The 22591-nt window shown below is 36.9% G+C and overlaps 1 protein-coding gene across 2 annotated transcripts in view; it reads right to left on the reverse strand.

Moving 5' to 3' along the window:
• The window catches only part of MOV10L1 (Mov10 like RNA helicase 1), a 55943-nt gene that overhangs the window by 23333 nt on the left and 10019 nt on the right, over window positions 1-22591 (reverse strand). For both annotated transcript variants that reach the window (XM_060687151.2, XM_087874226.1), the window contains exons 2-13: window positions 21224-21408; window positions 15613-15769; window positions 13824-13936; window positions 11444-11634; window positions 10348-10488; window positions 7833-7981; window positions 7562-7736; window positions 6049-6243; window positions 5123-5237; window positions 3099-3276; window positions 2473-2543; window positions 2017-2108 (exon numbers count right to left, since the gene is read on the reverse strand). In XM_060687151.2, the coding sequence (XP_060543134.2) occupies window positions 2017-2108; window positions 2473-2543; window positions 3099-3276; window positions 5123-5237; window positions 6049-6243; window positions 7562-7736; window positions 7833-7981; window positions 10348-10488; window positions 11444-11634; window positions 13824-13936; window positions 15613-15769; window positions 21224-21408 (1762 nt within the window). The remainder of the gene's footprint in view (window positions 1-2016; window positions 2109-2472; window positions 2544-3098; window positions 3277-5122; window positions 5238-6048; window positions 6244-7561; window positions 7737-7832; window positions 7982-10347; window positions 10489-11443; window positions 11635-13823; window positions 13937-15612; window positions 15770-21223; window positions 21409-22591) is intronic.

Consider the following 22591-nt stretch of genomic DNA (forward strand, 5'->3'; position numbering starts at 1 on the left):
CCATTTACTACTATAACTTTGTTGCTTGTATCTTTGATTTATATTGTTTTATTTAGTTTCCTAGTATGGTTTGATTGAGTATTTAGTATCCTATGACTATCACTAAGTGTTGTATCTTATGATTCTTTTTCTTTTTTGTACTAAATTTTTATTTTATGTTATAACATACAAAAATTCCAATTTCAATTGAACAGTGTGTTGTCTGGGTACAAATCATTGTAGGAAATAATAATCAAAGTGTTTACAACAATATTCCTTGCATTAATATCAATTATATTAATATTAATAATCATCACCATAATATTTGTTTAACCAAGTTAACATATCTTCCTTATATCACTGATCCTTCCATATATTTCCCAGTTTCTAGCTCCTGTTTTTGTCAGCTTGCCATTGATAAAATAAGTCCCAAGTCAAAAAATATTCAGTTTCTTTCTTTTCCTTAATTGTACGTTTTACAAAAGAAATATAATTTTATGTCATTTTATTCTATTTTATGTATTTATGTATTAAATTATATTGTAGCTTCTCTATTTTACCCTACTCTTATTTTAAATTGTTTGTTTAAGATTTTATTGGCGATATGTGTTTGCACCTTATGCTTTGATATGGCCTATAGGCTAATCAAAGCTATCATTTTAAAATGTATTTTATTTCAATTTCATTTTAAATCGTATTTTATTCCAATTTCATTTTAAATTGTATTTTATCCAAATCCATTTTAAACTGTTTTTATCAGATTTTAGTAATAATTTGTGTCTGGAATTCTGCACTTTGATATGGCCTAAGGGCTAATCAATAAAGTAAACTCTAAAACTCTTAATTTTAAGTTTTAGCTGATCCATTTCTGCACCTTCTAATATTTTTCTAATCACATCATCTGTTGGGATCTCTTCACTTGTGCAAATACTATTCTCGCTGCATGTAAAATCAGATATACATTTCCTTTATTATACTTGTCTGGTAAATGCCCAACAAAAATGTTTCAAGAGACCCGTTTGCTGGGAATACTTAATAGGAAATATAGTAAAGAAATAAGGTATCTAATTCTACACATAATAACAGCCGCAAGAATATCTTATGCACAGAACTGGAAAAATGAGAATATACCATCAGAGGAAGAAGTGATAAGGAGAATTCTGGACTGTGCTGAGATGGATAAATTAACAAAGGAGATAAAAGGAATAAATGGTATAATTGGATAGAAATTAGAAATAGTAAATAAGAAAAAAGGGGGAAATGTCACAAAAAAGGTAGTGCATGGACAAAAATGTATTGTTATAATGATAGGTATGATGGAATATACATAGAAATAAGGGATAATAGGACAAAAAGATAAGTATAATTAAAGAAAAGTAGAGGGGAAAATATAAATAATAGAGGATTACCGTTACGAAACTGTTGTAAAGAAGGAGTATATGTTTTATGTTAGTGTTTGTTATGTCTTGTTGTTTTAAAAAATAAAAAGTATTTTTTTAAAAAAATGTCTCTGGTTTCAAATCTAATCTGTTGTTTTATCATTTTTTCCAGCCATGTATTTTTGTCCAATAAGTGTTGTATCTTATGATTCTTGAGGACTTGTATTTTTTTTAATTTACACTGAGAGCGTATGCACCAAAGACAAATTCCTTGTGTGTCCAATCACGCTTGGCCAATAAAGAATTCTATTTTATTCTGTTCTATTCATTATCAAACTTATTCTTATGAGTATTATTCATCAGACTAATTTTCTGATGAATATTAGCAAACACAGAGAAATGTCTCTGACCATTCTCAAAATGTTTTTTTAAAATACTGTCAGGGTTTGTATAATGATAATTAAGAGCAACCTTCAAACAAAAGCCAACATGGTCTTCTGTCGTGGGCTGCAAAGTAATCTCATCCTTTACTAATGTGAACCTTTTTTTTTTATCCATTTTGAGTGCTTGAGAGAACCAGAATGTAGTTTCCTGAACTGGCAAGAACATACATAGCATGCTTCACAATGAAATGAGATGCAAGTATTCAAAACAGTACCTGCTATGAACAAATTCCACATTCATAGGTTGAAAATTATATGCCTGCTCAAAATCTGAGTTGACTTTCAGGGTAACCTCTTCATCATGAATCTATATAAACAGAAGAAGTTAATTATTTCACTATATACCCATACTTAAAAAACTCTAACTTAAGAAAACACCAAGAGTTAAATTTTACATTCCTGCACAAATTACTTGACAGATTCTTTTATTAATATACTAACTAAAGTTCCAAAAATTTCAGGAATATATAGGAATCATATAAATTAAATGAAAGTTTAAATGCAGTAAATTCGGAGTTTAAAAACCTTCAACTTGAAGGATATAATTATATATCACTAACATGGAACTAATTCCTAATAATACAAGAGTTATTTTTAAGTAAACATGGCTCAGTTACATTATTAAGACATAAATGTACAGAAAATAAGCCAAAAAGAACTAATTAACTTACTTCGGTAATATATGCAGCATAGTAGATTACCTCCTCTGAATAGTCTTGGGTCTTCAGTATCACTTTGTCACCTAATTTAAAGTTATATGTTAAATTATTTCCCTTGATACCAAATGTAATAATGTAATTTGCACAGGGAACAGAATTAGGAAATCCAACCAACAAAGCAATTATTAAGCTTCTCTTTCTCAATATTTTCCTGAAGGCCCAAAAATAAAATTCTTAAAAAAAATAAGTAGAACACTAATAGTGGAAAAGCTAACTATATTACTTATAGAAGAGCCGAGGTGGTGCAGTGGTTAGAGTGCAGTACTGCAGGCTAATTCAGCTGACTGCTAGTTCAGCAGATCAGCGGATCAAATCTCACTGGCTCAAGGTTGATTCAGCCTTCCATCCTTCTGAGGTGGGTAAACTGAGGACCCAGATTGTTGGGGGCAATAGGCTGACTTTGTAAACTGTTTGGAGAGGGCTGTAAAAGCACTATGAAGTGGTATATAAGTCTAAGTGCTATAGCTATTATATGATCCAAGTAACAGGCTTCTATAGCTGTGCTTCAGATAGGCAGAAAAGAGGTTTGAGGACTGCAGTTTATTGCTTTTGTATATAAAATTATAGAAAGTACTTACCAAGGAATAACGAAGGGCGGCCCTCTATCACCCCTGGCACTTCAAGTACTAGGAAATTTCCATTTTTTTTCAAAGTGACCCCACACATGGCAAATTCCTTCAGTTCCGCCTCTGAATGGATTTCTTCAAGCCACAAAAGAGTAGAAAAGTTTGTCTTATAATTAAGTAGAGTTAAACCCTGAAACACAAAATGAGTTGAGAAAAAAATAAATTATTGGAGGAGCTGTAAATCATGGGGAACAACCTGTGGCATATCAGATCTACAGTCCTTCTCAGAATTAATGATGCTGCTTTGGGCTTTGGGGAATGGAATCTCAGAAACATTTGGATAGCAGAGATTCCCCATGCTTACTCTACAACAGGGGTCTCCAACCTTGGCAACTTTAAGACTTGTGGACTTCAACTTCCAGAGTTCCTCAGCCAGCTGGAAGTTCAATTCTGGGAGTTGAAGTCCACAAGTCTTAAAGTTGCCAAGGTTGGAGACCTGCTCTAGATCATATAAACCTGCAATGAAAGACATGGAAATGCAAATTCAGTGAAGTAAAATGCTACTTTTAAGAAAGGCCCCATGTATATGGCATCTTCAAATTGCGTGAACATCTTTCAGTTTTAAGTTTCACGCTACATTACAAGCCAAAGGGAAGAAAATAATCAGTAAGGGGGTGGGTGGGGAATGAATAAATATTCCAAATAGTGTTTTATGGTATCCCTTTAAAACCAATGAATGCAAAGGGAAGGCAGACAGAATATTAAAATTATTTCTATCCTTTCATAGTGATCATGCAATCATTTCTAGAAGGTTTTTTTTTTTAAGTTGTCTCCCTCTAGAGTTCTGGTTTACATGATCTACCATCTTTGACCAGATCCATCATCTTTGACCCAATAGCCCTTTTTACTAAAAAGGGCTATTGGGAGTTCCATCCCAAAATTTCTAAGAGCACTCAGGAACAGAGTTTTATGATGTTATTGCTTCCTTTTAATTATACAATTGTTTTTTTTTAAACTTTTATTATATTATATAAGATGTTGAGTGTTATTAAATAGTGTCACAATGCCAGTTTAATAAAAAATAAATAAGCCCACATAAGTACAGGTGCATATTATTTCCTAATTAACAATGGTTTTTTTTAATCAAGTGGGACATATTTTTGTGCCTTTAAGGCAGCTTTGACTCCTGATGACTGCCTGACAAATCCCATTTTCTTGGCAAGATTTCATAAGTGGTTTGCCATTGCTTCCTTCCTAAGATCACCCAATTGGCTTTGGGCCTAAACTGGGATGATAATTTACAGCCTCCCAGTTTCCAGTCTGGTGCCTTAACCACGAGAACAAACTGGCTCTCAAATTAGACATACTCTCTTATAAGCATCCATTCTAAACCAGCTGTTCTTATAAACTAACACTTTGCAACAAATTCTCTCCCCACCACCTCATTGTAGCCCAGAAAAAGCTATATTTTAGCTATTCCAACTTTCTGCCTAAGTCCTTTGCTAGACTCAACAAAGACATATCTGCCTTGCCATTTTTCAATGGGACCATCTTGAAGCTTTTAAGAAAGCAAAGGCAGAATGCTGACATCCTTTCAGACCAAGTTTCAAGGTTTTGCTTGCTATAATTAATAAAAGATAACATATGCTATAGTGCAGTCTTTCTCAGACTTTTTGTCCTTAAGAAGCCCTTGAAATAATGTTCAGGTCCCAGAGAACCCTGACATAAGAATTGCAACCCACCCCCACACAAAAACTCATAGTATAATTCATTCCTACCCTACATAACATTCATTTTACAATATCTGCAATAACAGCAAAACAGCAGGCTGATAGCCGAGTCAACATGTGCATAGCATAAGGACAATTCTGGTTAAGAAAGCCTGGCCTAGCATAACACACATGCTGATCTTTAAAAAAAAATACATTGATGTATAATATTCTGCATTTAGTCAATCTTACGAGTAAGATATTTGATTACAGTTGTACCAGATTCATGCATCTGTATATTTAAATTGATAAGAGATCTTTACTTACCTCTCCAAGATCTGGATAAAAAATCAATATATCACATTTCTTTTCCACACATTCTCTTACTCTGTCTGGAATACTGTACTGTGGAAGGAAGTTTGGTAGCTGTCTTCTTGACTTTCTAAGATATAAGAAAATCAAAGTAGTGTAATACTCAAAATACACAAAGCAATTCTTGCAGTTAGTCAGTCAGTTAGATACTATCAGACTTTTTTTCCCTCGTAAACTAACATACTTCTCCTTCTGCAATACCTTCCACAAAATATCTGACTTTTCACTCTTAGGAAAAAAAAAAGATTGTAGCGACTTTGAAGTTAATTTCCCCAATAAAGAAGCTTCACTGGCCACTAGTCAGACATGACAAAAAAGTCACATATAAATTATGAGCACAGTTCTATATAAACACATGGATACTGGTACTGGTTGAACACCACAGATGTTGCAATGATTTGTAAAACAATTTTGAAGTAAGTTTCAATAAAATTCTAAACAGATGAAATGTACTTCTTAAAACTAAGTAGAATGCAATATGTTTTAAATATTGAAAAGGTGCAGCTAAGTTTAAAACAGATACATCTCATGGTCCTCTTTAAAATTCAAATATATAGGGCACTGAGACAACAATCCTTACTGAAAAACTGTATCTCTGCTCACAATTAAAAAAAAAAAAAGGTTGATCAAAAGCACTCAAGTTTCCAAAACTCAGCCTGAGAATCTTGATTTCCTAAAATAGATATTTGTAACAGACTTATTCCATTTCTTTGAAGTAATTCCTCCTGATTGTATTTCTACTAATAAATCTCTCAAATGAAGATAATCACAGTCCCCTAAAGACAAACAACTGTATGACATTAGTGTTTAAAACAATTTTTACTCAAGAAAAGCAAACAATTTTTTAAAAGTGGATTTAATCTTACTTTAATCAGCAGTACCTTTTCAATTGTGGTAAAACCACTGTTGCTTTTGCAATCTGGGGTTCAGAACTGACTCGATATTGTCTCTGAGAATACTTCTCAGTAGCTTCTATCAACGACTCTTCTTCCGTTACTATAGTTGCTTCGAGGTACCGACCAATAACGCAGTCAGAAAAACACAGCAACAAAAGTTCTTTGCAGCGGCCAGGATTTCTTGAAGAACACAAGAATTCAGTTAAAGCCATAAAAAGGTAACAGTCTATAATAAAGTTGGCTTTTATCCCAGGATATGCTTGGCAGGAGAATAAGATGACCAGATGACAACCATATGAACAATATTCGTTGTTTTAAGATCATACTGGATGGTTCAAGCACACCAGACAGAAAACCAATTACTAATGCCATTCCCTTTCTGTATATTTCTGGATTGATAGCAATAACTGTCTGTTTTGCCTTTTCTGGGCCATGCTAGCTGGGAATTGTTAGATCAGGAAGGGATCACATTGGCAAAGGCTCTTATTAACTAAAGAAAAGATGCGTAGTATGCATTGAACAGTGTTTATGAACTAAAGCTAAGGCAACTAACTCCTTTGACAAGTTTCTCAAGCCTTCTGTAACTTGAATCTACCTTCTAAAGTGTTAGCTGTTCCCCCAGGCTGGATGTCATGTGCAGATTTGATGAGTTCCCCTTCTATTTCCTTGACTAAATCATTTATGAAGATGTTGAAGAGTACTGGACTTAAGACAGAATCTTGAAATTAAAAACTTTCATTTAAATTTTCTTTAAGTTTACCGGTTTTAACTCACTAAAAGTAAATTTTGTTGTGAAAGAGACTGTCTTAAGCTCCAACAGCTAGAATGAATTTAATAGGTATCCAAATTCACTGGTTAATACTTCAATGAATTCACTCCTGGATGTTTGCTTAGCCCCCACTGAGATTGATCATTACTTTAAATCAGGGTGAAATTCAGCAGGTTCTGGAGAACTAGCAGTGGAAATTTTGAGTAGTTCGGAGAATCGGCAAATGCCACCTCTGACTGGCCCCAGAGTAGGGTGGGAATGGAGACTTTGCAATATCCTTCCTCCAGAAGTGGGGAGGGAATGGGGATTTTGCAGTATCCTTCCCCTGGAGTGTGGTGGGAATGGAGATTTTGCAGTATCCTTCCCCAGCCATGCCCACCAAGCCATGCCCACAGAACTGGTAGTAAAAATTTTTGAATTCCACCACTGCTTTAAATGATTGCATTCCAGCAATACAATCAACATTCCTGAGCTCAGATTTTGGATGAATGGAATGTTAAACCATAAATGTTGCCCTTTTTCATACTTTTTCATGAAGCCGTATCAAGTAAAAAAAAACAAACAAACCAGATCTACAAACTCACAACAGAGGGATCTAGAGTAGAATTAGTCCGATAACATATATGTGTAATTCCTTTTGGCCATCAGTTTGAATCCTGATTTCTAACAGAGAAAATCATACATTATTGTTTCACAAAATTGTACTCGGGGGCAAAAAAGGAAACATACTTTGCAGTGCATACAACTGTTATAGAAGTCTTGCTCCCAGAAGATACAGATATGCTTCTGTTATGTCCTGTGGTTCCTTCTCCTTCATATTCTTGTTTTTCACAGATTAGACTTCCAGATTGTCCAGTTGTAGAATTATTACAATCTCCAATATTGCTTAGGTATGTAAATTCACCTTTTGCAAAAACAAACCAAAACAAACCAAGTATTCCAACTAGAGTAGAGCTAACGAGCAGTGTAATAAATTTTAAACACTGGATGTATAATTTACCTGAAGTAGCTCCATCAGGGACAGTCAATGCTGAAGCTGTTTTCCAGCACACCTGGTTCTTTTCTGGCATCTGAAGACAGAACTGCTTCTCTTTATCCCAGCCACATAATTTGCAGCTAATTAAAGAATGCTCTGTTTCCCCTTTGTTCCTAAAATAATAGCACCACTTTCCGTCTTAATATGTAAATATATTATATATAAGAAACGATATCTCAAATTATTTTATTTTTATTAAATTTATATAGGTAGTCCTTGACTTATGACCATCACTGGGGCCAGAAATCCAGTTTCAGTCATTACAGTCAAAGGTCAAGAAACCCATGTGGCCAAAAGTTATTTCCCAGCCTTTTTTGCAGTGATTATTAAGTGAACCAATTCATCTCAATGCACTTTTCTTTTTATGGAAACCAGCAAAAAGCACCACAAATTGTGGTCACATGAACACATGTAAAGCTAGCCCAACATACGGGCCCATCATTGCACAGGGTAGGGTGGGTGGCACAACCATTTAGGACAAGGATGCTTTATGGCCCATAAAGCACCTGTTCCATAGCTATTATATTTTCAACCGGTTGAAAGTCAAGCTTACTTGTATATTTTTAATACGATCATAAATAATACTAGAGTGATAAGGAAATACACTATGACAGTTTTATCCTTTATCCCAAGTTATTACCAATATAACAACAAGAAACTGTAAGAGAAGTTTAAGAGAAAATTTTTATAAAATGTTCTATAGATGGCTTTTAGATCCTAAAAAGTTGGCTTGTATGTATCTGAATTTACTATCTAAGTGTTGGAGATGTGATTGTGATGATGCCACTTACTATCATATATGGTGGACTTGTAAAAAAGTTAAAGCATTTTGGATTAAAATATGGTGGATTATCCAAAATATTCTTAAAAAGAAGATAAAAGTTTACTCCACAATTGTTTTTGCTGGGTATAATTACAGATTGTACGGTTATAGAGACTAAATTGATTTTAAACTTAATAACTGCAGCTAGACTTTTGGTGGCGCAATATTGGAAGAAGGAAGATTTGCCTACTATTGAAGAATGGACATTAAAAGTAGCGAATCTGGCAGAAATGGTGAAGATTTCAGCATATTTGAAAGATCACTCACAAGAAAGATATATATCGGAATGGAGAAGATGGATTGATTATATTCAAAACAAATATTGGACTAAAAAGTATCAAATAGCTTATGAATGAATAGAAAAATTAAGAGTATTTATATTTAGTTAAGTAAAAGGGGAGTTAAAGTGTGAAGGGGGGATAGGAATCCTTAGTTAATTAGCTTAGTTTAGCATATGATTGTTAATTGTTATACCCTGTATTTTGTTCTGGGGAGTTCGGGGGGGGGTAAGGAAGGGAAGGGGGGCACGGGGAAATACTTGTAAAAAATTTTTTTTTCTCTTTTTATAAATTTTTTTTCTTTTTTTTGTAAAACTCTTTAATAAAAAAAAAAAAGAAACTGTATTCCTATGATGATAAGAGACTATATCCAATGAAGGAATTTTCAGAAGGCCTCTATTAATACTAATAAAGTTAGTACTAATACTAAGAATAGAATAGAATAGAATAGAATAGAATAGAATAGAATAGAATAGAATAGAATAGAATTCTTTATTGGCCAAGTGTGATTGGACGCACATGGAATTTGTCTTTGGTGTATATGCTCAGTGTACATAAGGAGAATAAAATACATTCATCGAGAATAAAAAGATACACTTAGTGATAGTCAAGGTTACTAATAAGCCAACAAATCGTACTAGGAAACAAATAAAAACAATATAAATTGAAAGATACAAGCAACATGGTTATAGTAATAAGTGGGAAGAGATAGATACTAGTAAGGAAGAGAAGAATAGTAATACAGTATTTAGTAAATTATTTGACAATTGTGGGAATTAGTTGTTAACCAGAGTGATGGCATTCGGGAAAAATCTGTCCTTGTGTCTAGTTGTTCTGGTGTGCAGTGCTCTATAGCGTCGTTTTGAGGGTAGAAGTTGAAACAATTTATAATAAACTTAAAATACTAATAAAGTTAGCTTAGAATGTGGTTATGGTTATATACTCAAAGCTATACTTTGCATGTAGCTGTGCATTAAGTGAATTGTAAAAAAAAATCTTGCCTGTGACTTTTGGACCAATTAGGAAAAACACATACTGTAGGAAAAATATTTTTCCATGCATTAAATAAACACAACATTTCTTTTCAGTCTGCCTGGTGCATGGAGTACTGGCATTTTTCCTGTGCTAGGAGATCATTCTAAGTGCTTGTTAACCATACAGAGTAAAGTGCTTTAATTGTTCCTTGTCTTTCTCAAGAGGAAAGATATAGGATAACCAAATTGGAACTGCATTGTTGGACTTCCACTTTGTCCTGTGTACCTGCTAGACAGGGAAAGGATTATGGGTAGCTCAGCCTTGGATATCAGAGTAAGATGTGGATTTAAGTTATGATAAATATTTTAAAAGAAAAACCTAGGCAATAACAAAATTAACTTACTCTATCCAGATTTCCATATTTTTACTCTCTCCTAGTTTGAGTTTTCCAAAATCTGTCATTTTTGATACTTCGAGTCCTTCTTTGTCTTTCAATAAATTTTCATTTGGCTCATTGAGAATTATGTCTTGCGACAGCAATGATCTGAAATGTTAATTGATAATATGATTTAATAAAGCTATTCAAATCAATTTTATCCATGTAATTAGTATGTTAGCTGTTGGTACACAGCTGACATACACTTTCATCCAGCATATTTTTTAAAAAAAAAACCTATTATGGACCAAACTTTCAAAAAGCAAATAAAAACATGATCATATTAGATTATATTTTATGTAACGCCATTTTAAAATATATTTTATTAAAAACAACTTCTTAAGAAATAGATAGAAAACATATTTGACTGCTGATTGCCAATGTATTTTGGACAGCCCCAGTCTAAAACAGATTTCCTATAAGGATTAATTTGAAACTACTGAAAATTAGAAAAGAGTCAATTTAATCTAATGACTCAACTCTAGGCTAGAAACCAGGAGACTGAGTTCTAGTTCTGTTTTAGGCATAAAAGTCGTGTGGATGACTTTGGGATAGTCACTCACTCTGTCTCTTAGCCCAACCCACCTCACAGGGTTGTTGTTATGAAGAGAATAGAAGGAAGGAGTAATAGATATAAATAATTTCACTTTGAATTATTTATAAAAAATAATGAAGACTGGATAAAAAAGTATTTAAAAGCCCTAGGAAAAATACTATTTAAAACTTTTATTTTTCATATCAGCTCATAATATAGTCTTGAATCTGTGGTGGGAATAAATATGATTAGTAAATATTAATGAGTGAAAACTTTTGAAAGTCTGCTTACAATTTTTTTTTTTTAAATCTCTTTACTGCTAGCATGAGCTATGCTTGAGTTACAAAATAAATAAGGATAACAAACATGTTACTTTTAGCTATCTCAAACAAAAATGGAATGGAACAAGACGGAACAAAACAGAAGAGATGCTATTTTACTCAGTACCACACTTATTTTCAAGAACTGTAGAAGGACTTTATGAACTTGAATTAAATAATTTTGTAAGAATTATGAAAACTGCATTACCGATTTTTGTCTGCTGGAGCCATGCAAAATGCTCTCCAACTATAACAGGACTGGTTACTCTCCACAACCACAACATTGACAAGATCATGTTTACGGGGTAAATAATCCTTAGGAAGACTCAGAAAATCCAGACTGAAAAATATACTGTTGTCTACCACACCAGTTCTTCCATACATACTGGAAATATGAATCTGTAATAATTGTAGTTATCATTAGATTAAATAAACAACTATAATCTGATGCCCCAATGTGTGAATTATATGCTTGGCAGGCCCTGATTAAGCACTCCTGATAAGCAAAAATGATAAAATACTCTTGTATCTTCTGTGACTTGTTTAGCATTTATGTGCGAAGAAGAATTCTAGCTTGTTTGTCTTCTATAATACAGTTTATCACTTATGGGTTTTGGTACCGTATACAGCCTACAAGTAGTCCTTGACTTATGACCACAATTGAGCCCAAAATTTCTGTTGCTAAGAGAGACATTTGTTAAGTGAGTTTTGCCCCGTTTTATGACCTTGCTTGCCACTGTTGTTAAGTGAATCACTGCAGCTGTTAAGTTGCAGAAGTAACATGGTTGTTAAGTGAATCTTCTTCACAGCTTGTCAAAAGGCTGCAAAATCACATGATTCTGGGACACTGCCACCCTCATAAATTGAGCCGGTTGCCAATTATCTGAATTTTGATCACGTGACCATGGGAATGCTACAACAGCCATAGGAAAAATTGTCCTAAATTACTTTTTTCAGTGTTGTTGTAACTTTGAGCAGTCAGTAAATGAACTGTTGCAACTTGAGGACTACCTGTATAAGTCACAATGTCTTCACATGTATATACATTAAAAATTATATATTTTGATAATAACACAAGGTGGCAAACACACACAATACTTCTATTTTCCCCACAACAGCAATCCCCTAAGGGGCTGAGAGAGAATGATTGTCCAAAGTCACCCAGCTGATATTCAGGCGAGAATAGAACTCAGTGTCTCCTGGTTTCTGGTCTGGTGTCTTAACCACTAGATCAAACTATCTTGTCTATTGCAGGAAGAACTCTTATTCTACAAGTCCTGACAGCCAAACATTAATTCCACATGCAGAACTTCTCTATCAATTGCTAGAGATGCAACACACAGGTAGTTCTCGATTTACAACCAGTCACTTAACAGTTCAAGTTACAACGAACTTGAAAAAAATTACTTTTGTCCCATCCTCAAAGTTATGACTGCTGTAGCATCCTCGTGGTCAAATAATCACATTTTGAGTGCTTGGCAACCGGTCTGCATTTATGACCGGTTACAGCATCCTGTGGTTTTACCATTTCCTGGCAAAAAATACCTATTGGATAAGCTGGACTGGGACTTATGATCATGTGATTTCACTTCACAAATGCAGTGATTAAAGGATCAGTATAAAATGGGCATAAAATCGACTCTGGTTATGTGGTAACTTAACTTATGACTGCAATGACTTATGACAAAATTCTGAGCTCGATTGTGGTCTTAAGTCAAGGACTACCTGTGGAGGCTACTACTGAACTTATGTCCTGCTTTCAGGTCACTGTTTCAGGATTACCAATATGAATTTTAATCTTTAAATAAACTTTTCATCTTCTTATAGAAAAAAATATTACACCACCACAACAGAGTTTAGAACAATTTAACTGCCAGGTTTCTCCCCTCCTCTCAAAACCACCCTTGATAATTGTAATCTTGTTAGAGCAGGGGTGTCAAACTCAAGGCCAGCGGGCCGGATCTGGCCCATAGGATGCTTAAATCTGGCCCATGGGGCTGGCTTGGAAATATCAAAGGACAGACCCATGGTGCCTCTGCCGGCCAAAATGGGCCATGCGGGGGCTGTGTGCAGCCCCCGTGCGGCCTGTTTTTGGCCTTGAAGGCCTCCAGCAGCACTCTGCCGGCTGAAAACAGGCTTCGTGGGGCCTCTGCAAAGGCTGTTTTTGGCCGGCAGAGTGCTTCTGGAGTACTGTGGAAAGAAAGGGAAAAAGCGCATCTTGACCTTGTGTCAAACGCCCACCATGACCACACTCACACGGGCCACGCTCACCTGGCCACACCCATCACCATCACCACCCTGGCCCTCTGAGGTCAAACATAACCCTGACGCGGTCCTCAATGAAATTGAGTTTGACATCCCTGTGTTAGAGCATAAAGATCATTTCTTTTTAGACTTTTACTTTAGTGCTTCCGTAAGTTGGAAAAGGTTTTATTGCAACAAAGAGATTTCAGGGCTACCGGATAGAATCAGAATTATTCTAAACTAACTGCATCAAAGCAGTTCCTATTGTGGCTACTGATTTCTCCTCCCATCATCCATTACAACGATTGAAATACCTGCAAGGTCTCCCAATGTATAACACGTACCTTGTCAATTCTTTTAAACCGCAAGGGCTTTACAGATATGGCTTCACTTGTCCATGTTGTTGTGTTGACAATATATTCAGCTTGCACCAAATCTCCTTTACAAGGATAAAAGTCTTAAATATAAAACAAAAAGCAGCATGGAATAACTCCAAATCTGTTAAAAGGGAAGGTTTCAAGGCTGTATAAAATGGCACCACTTGACTTTACGGAGCACCTTGATTCTGACATGAAGCCATGCCACAATTTGGAAAAGCTGAGTGCTCCCCCACAACATCTCCAATCAGAACTGACCACTTTGTTTTGATACAGAGTGTAGCTTGACAAACCTGTATCACAGAAACAATTTGGTCAAAGGCTCCACTGAAATGAAATATCCCTTCCGGACTTTGCACGTATACTGTGTTTCCCTGAAAATAAGATCCGGTCTTATATATTTTTTGCCACCAAAAAAGGCACCAGGTCTTATTTTTGGAGGGGATGTTGTCCATTGACTCACCTCACTTTCATGTGTCGCCCCTGGCCTCCTTTTCCCTATCAGAGGCCATACGAAGGTAAGTAGTACAGCAGCTCCACCCCCACCCCCACCCTATCTTAATTTTTACCCGTGCATCCTGGATTGGGCGGGGTCTTGATTAGGGCTTATTTGGGGGATAGGCTTATATTGGGCACACGTGTAAAAAATCAAGCTAGGACTTACTTTCTGAGTAGGTCGTATTTTCAGGGAAACACAGAAATAGATATTACCTTTTCAAACCACACTGTAATTTACCCAAACACTGGATTACAAAAGAAAACAACTAAAGTGTCAGTTCCGGCATGCCTGGCAACCCGGAGCTGCCATTCTGACTGGGGGAGCTACAGCGGAAGCACCTCCTGACGTCTGGGAGCGTGCTCACTAGCTGAGAGTGGGAATCGGCAGCATGTACGGTTTCAATTAAGGGGCTGGGCCGCTGGTGTTACCAGATAGCAAAACACGACGGTGGCAGGACCTGAGCTGCTGACAGCATTGAGGGGTGACTTGGGAGAGCCGGGAAGCCCTCCAATTGGGAGATGGCCCTGGAGCAGCTGATACTGTGCGCTGAATCCTGGAGGAGCCGGAAAGCTCCCTAGCTGGGAGACACTTTAAACGTCAGGAGCCATGTGGTGCTGGGCATACATGCGTGGAAGAGGGTGGGATGGCGGGAACATTTAAAAGGTGGTGGATGTTAGCTCTGACAATTGATTCATCACTTTATTGCTTTGTTGGTCAGTTAATGCCAGAGGAGATAAACCTGCTTTGCAAGCCTTCTTCGTATTTGGCTGTTTTTTATTCCCTTCGGAACAGCAGGATTAAAGATATGCACTTCGGCAGTCAATACATATTTTAATCACATTTAAAAGTAAGCAAGCTGTTCAAAGATAAAATATACTTTTCTGTGAACAAATATTTCTTTAACTTGGCCATCAAGAATCCCTCTGGTTATGTGATTCTGATCTGGGCACTAGGGGTTTGGCTTGCAATTATAACATTGCAGCAAGCTTTAGTCATAATTGTATTTTTTGTCTTTCCCTGCCTGCTTTCCACATATGAAATTCTTACTTTATGATAGCAAATGATATTGCCATCGCTAAGTGTTGTGGTCATGTGACTTCATGCTTTATGACAGCGTCACTTAGTGATGGCAATTCCGGTCCCAAATGCTGCTGTTAACCGAGGACGATTATCTGTACTTAAACCAATACACCATCTGAAATTTAAAACTGCAGTTTTTTTAAAAAATAAAACTTACAAAGGAAATATACAGGTTACCTTTACAAACTACCTTCATAGAGAAAGAGGTTGTTTGATTGATGTAGCCACTAACTCCAGTAAACTTTGTAATACTGCCAATGAGCGTTTTAACATTTGCATCCACTGTATAAGAACTTACGCTGTTATCATCCCATTTATCACAGATGGTTTCTACCTGCAAAAAGGAACAAAAGAATGTTTCTATTGATGATATTTCTGGTGGGATGAGTGTAACCCTTTTAATAACATTTGTATACTATACTTCATGGTAAAAACAAGGAACTGAACGCTAGATCAACAAAATGTTAAGTAATCAACCCTAACTGAAAATTGACAATTTTCTTTAAATCAGTAATTTCCAGACATGTGAGACTATTATAATTTCTAGACAATCATGGAATTGAGCAGACAGCTCTAAGGCAGTCAAACTCCACCACATACAAAATAGGAATCAGTAAATTGCAGCTTATCATGGAGAGAATGGATGTACAGATAGATACTTCTGAGAAATATACTCAACCAATGAAATGTTGAACATGTGAATTAAATCGTTTCACAAACATATCAAGTTGACATTATATCCTGTACACAGATCTACAGCCCTGAAGATAAAAGTAGAAACTGCCTCAGATATCTGAAGAGGTTAGTTTTTATTTCATCTATGCAATTAAAGCTTTTGCATCTTCTTCAAATCCCTTGACACAAGACAGCAGGCACCTAAGGACCTAAGGACACAATTATTAAGGTAAAACTAAAGGTTTCCCTGTCTAGTTGTGTCCAACTCTAGGGGACGATACTCATCTGTTTCCTAGCTGAGGGAGTCAGTGTTGTCTGAAGAGATTCTGTGGTAATGTGGCCAGCATGACTATATATCACACAGAAAACTGTTACTTTCCCACTGAACTGGTACCTATTTATTTACTTGTACTTGCTTGCTTTCGAACTGCTAGGGTTGGCAGGAGCTGGGCAAGTAACTGGAGCTCACCCTGTCGTGTGGCACCTGGGTCTTAAACCCCGGCTGTCAGACAAGCTCAGCGTCTTTAAACGTTGAGTCATCACATCACTATTAAGTAGATACCATAAATGATAAATGACAACTGGATGTGAAAAGAAAAAAGAGTATAGACCCCTTTAGCTTTTCCAATATAAAAAAGGGAATATATTTTCTAACACTTGTCAAAATATGGAAGGCAAGTGAAATATTTCAGTAACTTATCACAATGTGCACTGAGCCACTGAGAAATAATTTGCGAGGACAGCTAAGATTTTAAACCAGGTAGGGAAGCATGGCTTACACTCATTAATCATCCATACTAACAGACTAAATCTTGTTTAACTACTACAGAGATATTTATGAGATGCAAGGGAAATTAGACTTTTTATTAGTCTAGAGTCCTATTTAGGCCTTGTTGGAACAGATAAAATGGACACTTATTTCCCCTTCTTAAAACAGTCCCTCAGATTTATAGAACATACTGCAGCAGTACTGTATTAATACTGTACAATGTATTAACATTTTATCTGCATAATACTGTGAAATTAATAGTCTACTTAAAATTGTGGTGCCTATAATCTTTCTTCCTTAAGGATTGTATGGAAGACTGTTTTTCCACATAATGAAGTGTTTTCTAGTCAATGTGCCACGAATGAAAAATAATTGATCAAATATAGGCTGCTAATAACATCCTACCATTTCATATGGGTGTTTTTCTCTCTCTACTGGATGCTGTTCTGCTTGGCTACTTTTCTACATTTGTCCATACCCTTGTCCCTCACCTCAATTTATGTATTTAAAACGATTGCAGCAAACTTCTGAAGATAGTCTTATCTAAAACCAATGAAGGCGAAAGCAAAAATTTTCACCGTCTTATTAATTCAAATTGACTGAACTTCAACTTGTGTACTAAGTCTGCCCCCTACTGGACTTCCTCCAGTATTCCTCTATCTGCAGTGTTAGTGCTTTCCTATGTTTATTATTATACAGACTCTATTTGTATTTTTCATTTCTGTCTTATCTAGAATTATTGTAGAAGGAACAAAAATTCAGTGTTTGGAGGCACGGTCCCAGAAAATTGCTACTTCTGTATGTCGGGGAAAAGGAACACCAAATGATTAAAAAGCACAAAAAAACAAAACAAATTCATAAGTGTAAATAATTGTTAATCATCAACAATCATGTAAATGATTGTTAATCATTTACACTGTTGTGCTTTTTTTAAATCATACTGTTTTCTTATCAGGAAATTTGGATGCAAGTATTCCTCTTTTCTGACAATTTCTATCCTTTTGAAAATATCTCATCCAGGTTATTCTGCATGTCTGAATTTGAAATCTCTTCCCTGACTCACCTCAGACTGAATTATTTTCTGTTGACAGAACCAGGGCAAAATCATATTCAACACCTATAAGCTGCATTGCTTATTACATTTCCATGTTTAGGTGGTAGGAGACAGATCGCTGCCTGGAGGCCGTGCGGGTCTGGATGGGGAGGAACAGGCTCAGACTCAACCTCCAAGACCGAGTGGCTGTGGCTTCCGGCGCCCCGATATAGTCAGCAGGTGCCATCGCTGACTATTGGGGGTGAATCTTTGCCCCCCACAGAGAGGGCTCGCAATCTGGGTGTCCTCCTAGACGCACAGCTGTCTTTAGAAGAGCATATGATGGCCGTGGCCAGGGGGGCCTTTTATCAGGTTCGCCTGATTCGCCAGTTGCAGCCCTTTCTGGACCGGGACGCCCTGCGCACGGTCACTCACGCCCTTGTTACCTCCCAGTTGGACTATTGTAATGCTCTCTACATTGGGCTCCCCTTGAAGAGCACTCGGAGGCTCCAACTGGTCCAGAATGCGGCCGCACGGGTGGTTATGGGTGCAACTCGTTGTGCCCGCGTGACACCCCTCCTGCGTGAGCTGCACTGGCTCCCAGTGGTCTTCCGGGTGCGATTCAAGGGGTTGGTTACCACCTTTAAAGCGCTCCATGGCATAGGACCCGGGTACCTCTGAGACTGTCTTCTGCCACCAATAGCCTCCCACCGGCCAGTTCGCTCCCATAGAGAGGGTCTCCTCAGGGTGCCATCGGCAAAGTTATGTCGGCTGTCAACGCCCAGGGGGAGGGCCTTCTCTGTGGGAGCCCCAGCCCTGTGGAATGAACTGCCCTGGGAAATACGTAAGATCTCCGACCTCCGGGTGTTTCGCTGCGCACTGAAGACCCTGTTGTTCCGCCAGGCCAGGCTATCAACATAATAATTTTAAATTGGGGTATTTTAAATTTCTGGGGTTTTAAATTGAGCCAAATCTATTTAATTATTTTAAATTTTTTAATCGTTGTTTTGTCTTGTTTTTTTAAATAGGCTGTACACCGCCCTAAGTCCTTCGGGAGAAGGGTGGTATAGAAATAAAATTATTATTATTATTATTATTATTATTATTATTATTATTATTATTATTATTATTATTATTATTATTATTATTATCTATTCCAAAACTTTAAATTTCCTCTTGGTAGGATGCTCAATAAGTCTTCTCAACCTGACTTAACTGGGTGTCAATCACATTAAAAGGTCTATTTTATACACCAGTGGTTCTCTAATTTTTTAATTTAAGAAGAATTTAATTTAATCGCAGACCTGAACGATAGCTTTGTATATCAAGTATCTGTTAAGTGAAGTAAAACATTAACAGCCAAAGACTAGCTATATAGTAGTTAATAGTAGTGTTTTAGGTGATATTACATTTTATTAATCACAAGATCCACATTCAATTTAAAATTAGTACTTTGTAAACCTTTTTTTCAGTCTGTAGGTGGTTATGGTTTTCCCCTTCAAAAGAGGAAGCCCTTTGGCAAGCTGCTAAAATGCTCCCAAATAGTAGTGAAATCCGCCTTTTCCTTCACTCCCTGGCATACTTGTTCATAGTAAGATAAATACAAGTCAAACAAACCAGGAAGATTTTTAGCGAACAACTCTCCTTCCTATGCACCTATTTTCTTGTTCCCATGAGCAATCTCTTTGTGCATGCTTAGAAAAATAACTGCATCCTCTCAGTTTTGCGGCCAGTAAATAACTATAAGTACTCGTTTAACATCTACATAAAGGGCTGGGAAGATTATCTGTCAACATAGGGTGAATATCATCAATATGCTGATGACACTCACAGGTACATCTCTTCCTGTAGTGAGCTAAGCAATGCTCAATTGTTCTCTCTTGGTGCCAAGCGGCTGCTGAGGTCTGGATGGAGAGCAATAGGCTAAACTGAACCTTAGAAAGATGGGAGCGACTTTGAATTTAGGGATCCTTGGATCTTGGAGAATTACCATTGCTGGTCATGGAAGGGGTTGCACCGCCCCAGATGGACTTGGTGCGTAACCTGGGGGTTCTCCTGGCTTCATAATTCCTGCTTCATCCGTTGGCACTCATGGCCAGGAGGGCTTTTGCCCAATTGCGAATCATGTGCCAATTATGCCCATTCCTGGACTAATGTGCCCTTCTCACAATCACCCACTCCCTGGTCATCTCCAGTTTGGACTACTATTGCAATGCATGGCAATGTTTTGGAAGAGCATCTGCAAGTTTCAGTTGGTTCAAAATGCAATGGCCCAGTTTTGCACAAGACTTGATATGTGCATGTGTCACCTCTTTTGTGGGAACTGCAATGGTTTCTGATTTGCAATTCAAGGTGCTGGTAATCACCTTCAAAGAATTCTTATTCTTATTCTTAATTCCATTCCATTCCACTCCACTATTCTTGCCTCAGGCATGAAAAATATCAGCTGGGTAACTTCTCAGCTCAACTCATTTCACAGAATTGTTGTTGTGAGGAAACAATCCTGTGAATTGAGGGAGGAATAATGGTGTGTTCACTGTCTTGATTTGTATATGAAGTGGTGTGTGTCTGTGTGTGAAAATAAAACAGGCAGAGGCAGGCTGCTGTTCTATGAGTCCTCCACAAATCTCTTGTGTTTGCCTGTAATGGCAGCCACCAAGCAGTGGAAAGAGCCTCCTTGAAGGAATGCTGGCAGCCTATACAAAGTGAACTATACCAGGGGTCAGCAACCTTAAACGCTCAAAGAGTAACAAGGTCCTAACTCAAAGCTCCCGTTCACTTCTGGAGCTGACAGGAAGTCCGGTTCCCCCACCAGAGTCTCCTCCTAGCGCAGCATCCTTTTTCCTCTACCTGTCCTAACCGAAAGCCCTATCAATTGTGGAGCCAATTAGCAACAGTGAGCCACAGCAGAGGGATGAAAGAGCCACAAGCGGCTCCAGAGCCACGGGAATTGAAGGTGCTTCTTTCTCAGCTCTGCTCCTGTGTCAGGAGGCTGGAACAAGCTATTGATATGGCCTTTGAGGTTGAGGTTCAAAAAATTCCCAACTGGAACTTGAGACTCTTTACTTTGGGGGCTTTCTACTCCTGTCCTGTTTCTCCCTTCCATCTTACTACTGGCAGTGAAGTACCTTTCAGTCCATGCAAGAAGAGGAGCTGTGTGAGCGAGCTTTGGGCTTGCTTGTTTTCTTCTTTGATCCATATCACAGACCCCTTGTTATAAACTCTGCAGCCTCTTTCAGTGATCCAATTTGAGAAACCACTATTGTAAACAATTAAAGCTTAAGAAGCATCTCCAGTTATTTTAACCTCACCCTGACTGCTCTTAATCCATGAGATATTTTATCTTCTTCAACGTAAGCTATTACTCTCTGTCCGACTTGCAGTGGCATACTCCTCATCACAGCATCCTTGGTAAAGCAAATTAAATCATCGATCATCCCATAGTCCGGACAAAATCTTGTTATTACACCTTCTACTGTTTTTATCCGCTTGTCATCTATAAAAAAAGAAACATTTATGTCAATACTAAATAAATCTGTACTCGCCAGAAAAATCTGTTTTAAAAATTATTTTTCTTTGTACTCTATTATAGAAAAGAGTAAAGCACACACAGTCAGTTGATTCTGATAGGTCAGTCTTTGCAAAGCGGTTCTACAAATGAAAACAGCACGCAAAATATTACTGGTACAACATTTTTTTAACATTTCCCTTTTATGTTCACAGAATCAAGTGTCTGTCCTATATCATATAATATGAATTGCTAAGCAACTTAATGATTATCAACAACAGATACTCAATATTTTTTCATAACATTTGAATTGAAAAACATTGCACTTTCACAATAAAAATATCCTTGTAGTATCACTCCACAATTTGGTATCAGAACTGAAACAAATCAAAATGTATTACTTCTACTTTGCCTGCCTGAAAGAAGTTAAGATACTATTTTGAATTTACTCAGCAATGAGTATGGTAGAAAGTAAACTATCCTGTTTCATTCAGTTGTACAGTCAGCGTACTTAAGGTAAAGGTTCCCCTCGCACATATGTGCTGGTCGTTCCCGACTCTGTTACCTTCCCACCAAAGTATTTTTCTACTTTGCATTTTTTACAGGCTTTCGAACTGCTAGGTTGGCAGAAGCTGGGACAAGTAACGGGAGCTCACCCCATTACGCGGCACTAGGGATTCGAACCGCTGAATTGCCGATCTTTCAACTGACAAGCTCAGCATCTTAGCCACTGAGCCACCACATCCCAATTCAGTGTTCTTACTGCTCAACAAAAAAACAAAAAACAAAAGACAACTGCATTGTCAAGCACATCTCACCTTATATGTAAATTGTCAACAATATTCTAAATCTCTATATATTCTTATTTTCCAAGCATGGGGTTTTATGGATTTTCTGAAAAGGTTCTTTAGTTTATTACGCATTAAAATTCACTTGTATGATATCTTCAAAGGTACATCTGCTTGTACAAACATGTTGGACAGACTTATCAATTAGCTAGAAAGTTCATACTGACAACACAGAAATTAATATGAATCCTAGAAGATGGTGGAAATTCTTTTCCAAATATACCACCCAGGAAGATGAAAGGCCAATAGTTTCAGAAACATCAAACAAGCCAAGCAAATACAACTCCACCTTTTTAGACAGATCTTCCTTAAGAGGCAGAAGA

This window comes from Pantherophis guttatus, chromosome 7, assembly GCF_059756535.1.
Source record: "Pantherophis guttatus breed Tessera chromosome 7, ASM5975653v1, whole genome shotgun sequence".
Taxonomy (NCBI): Eukaryota; Metazoa; Chordata; class Lepidosauria; order Squamata; family Colubridae; genus Pantherophis; species Pantherophis guttatus.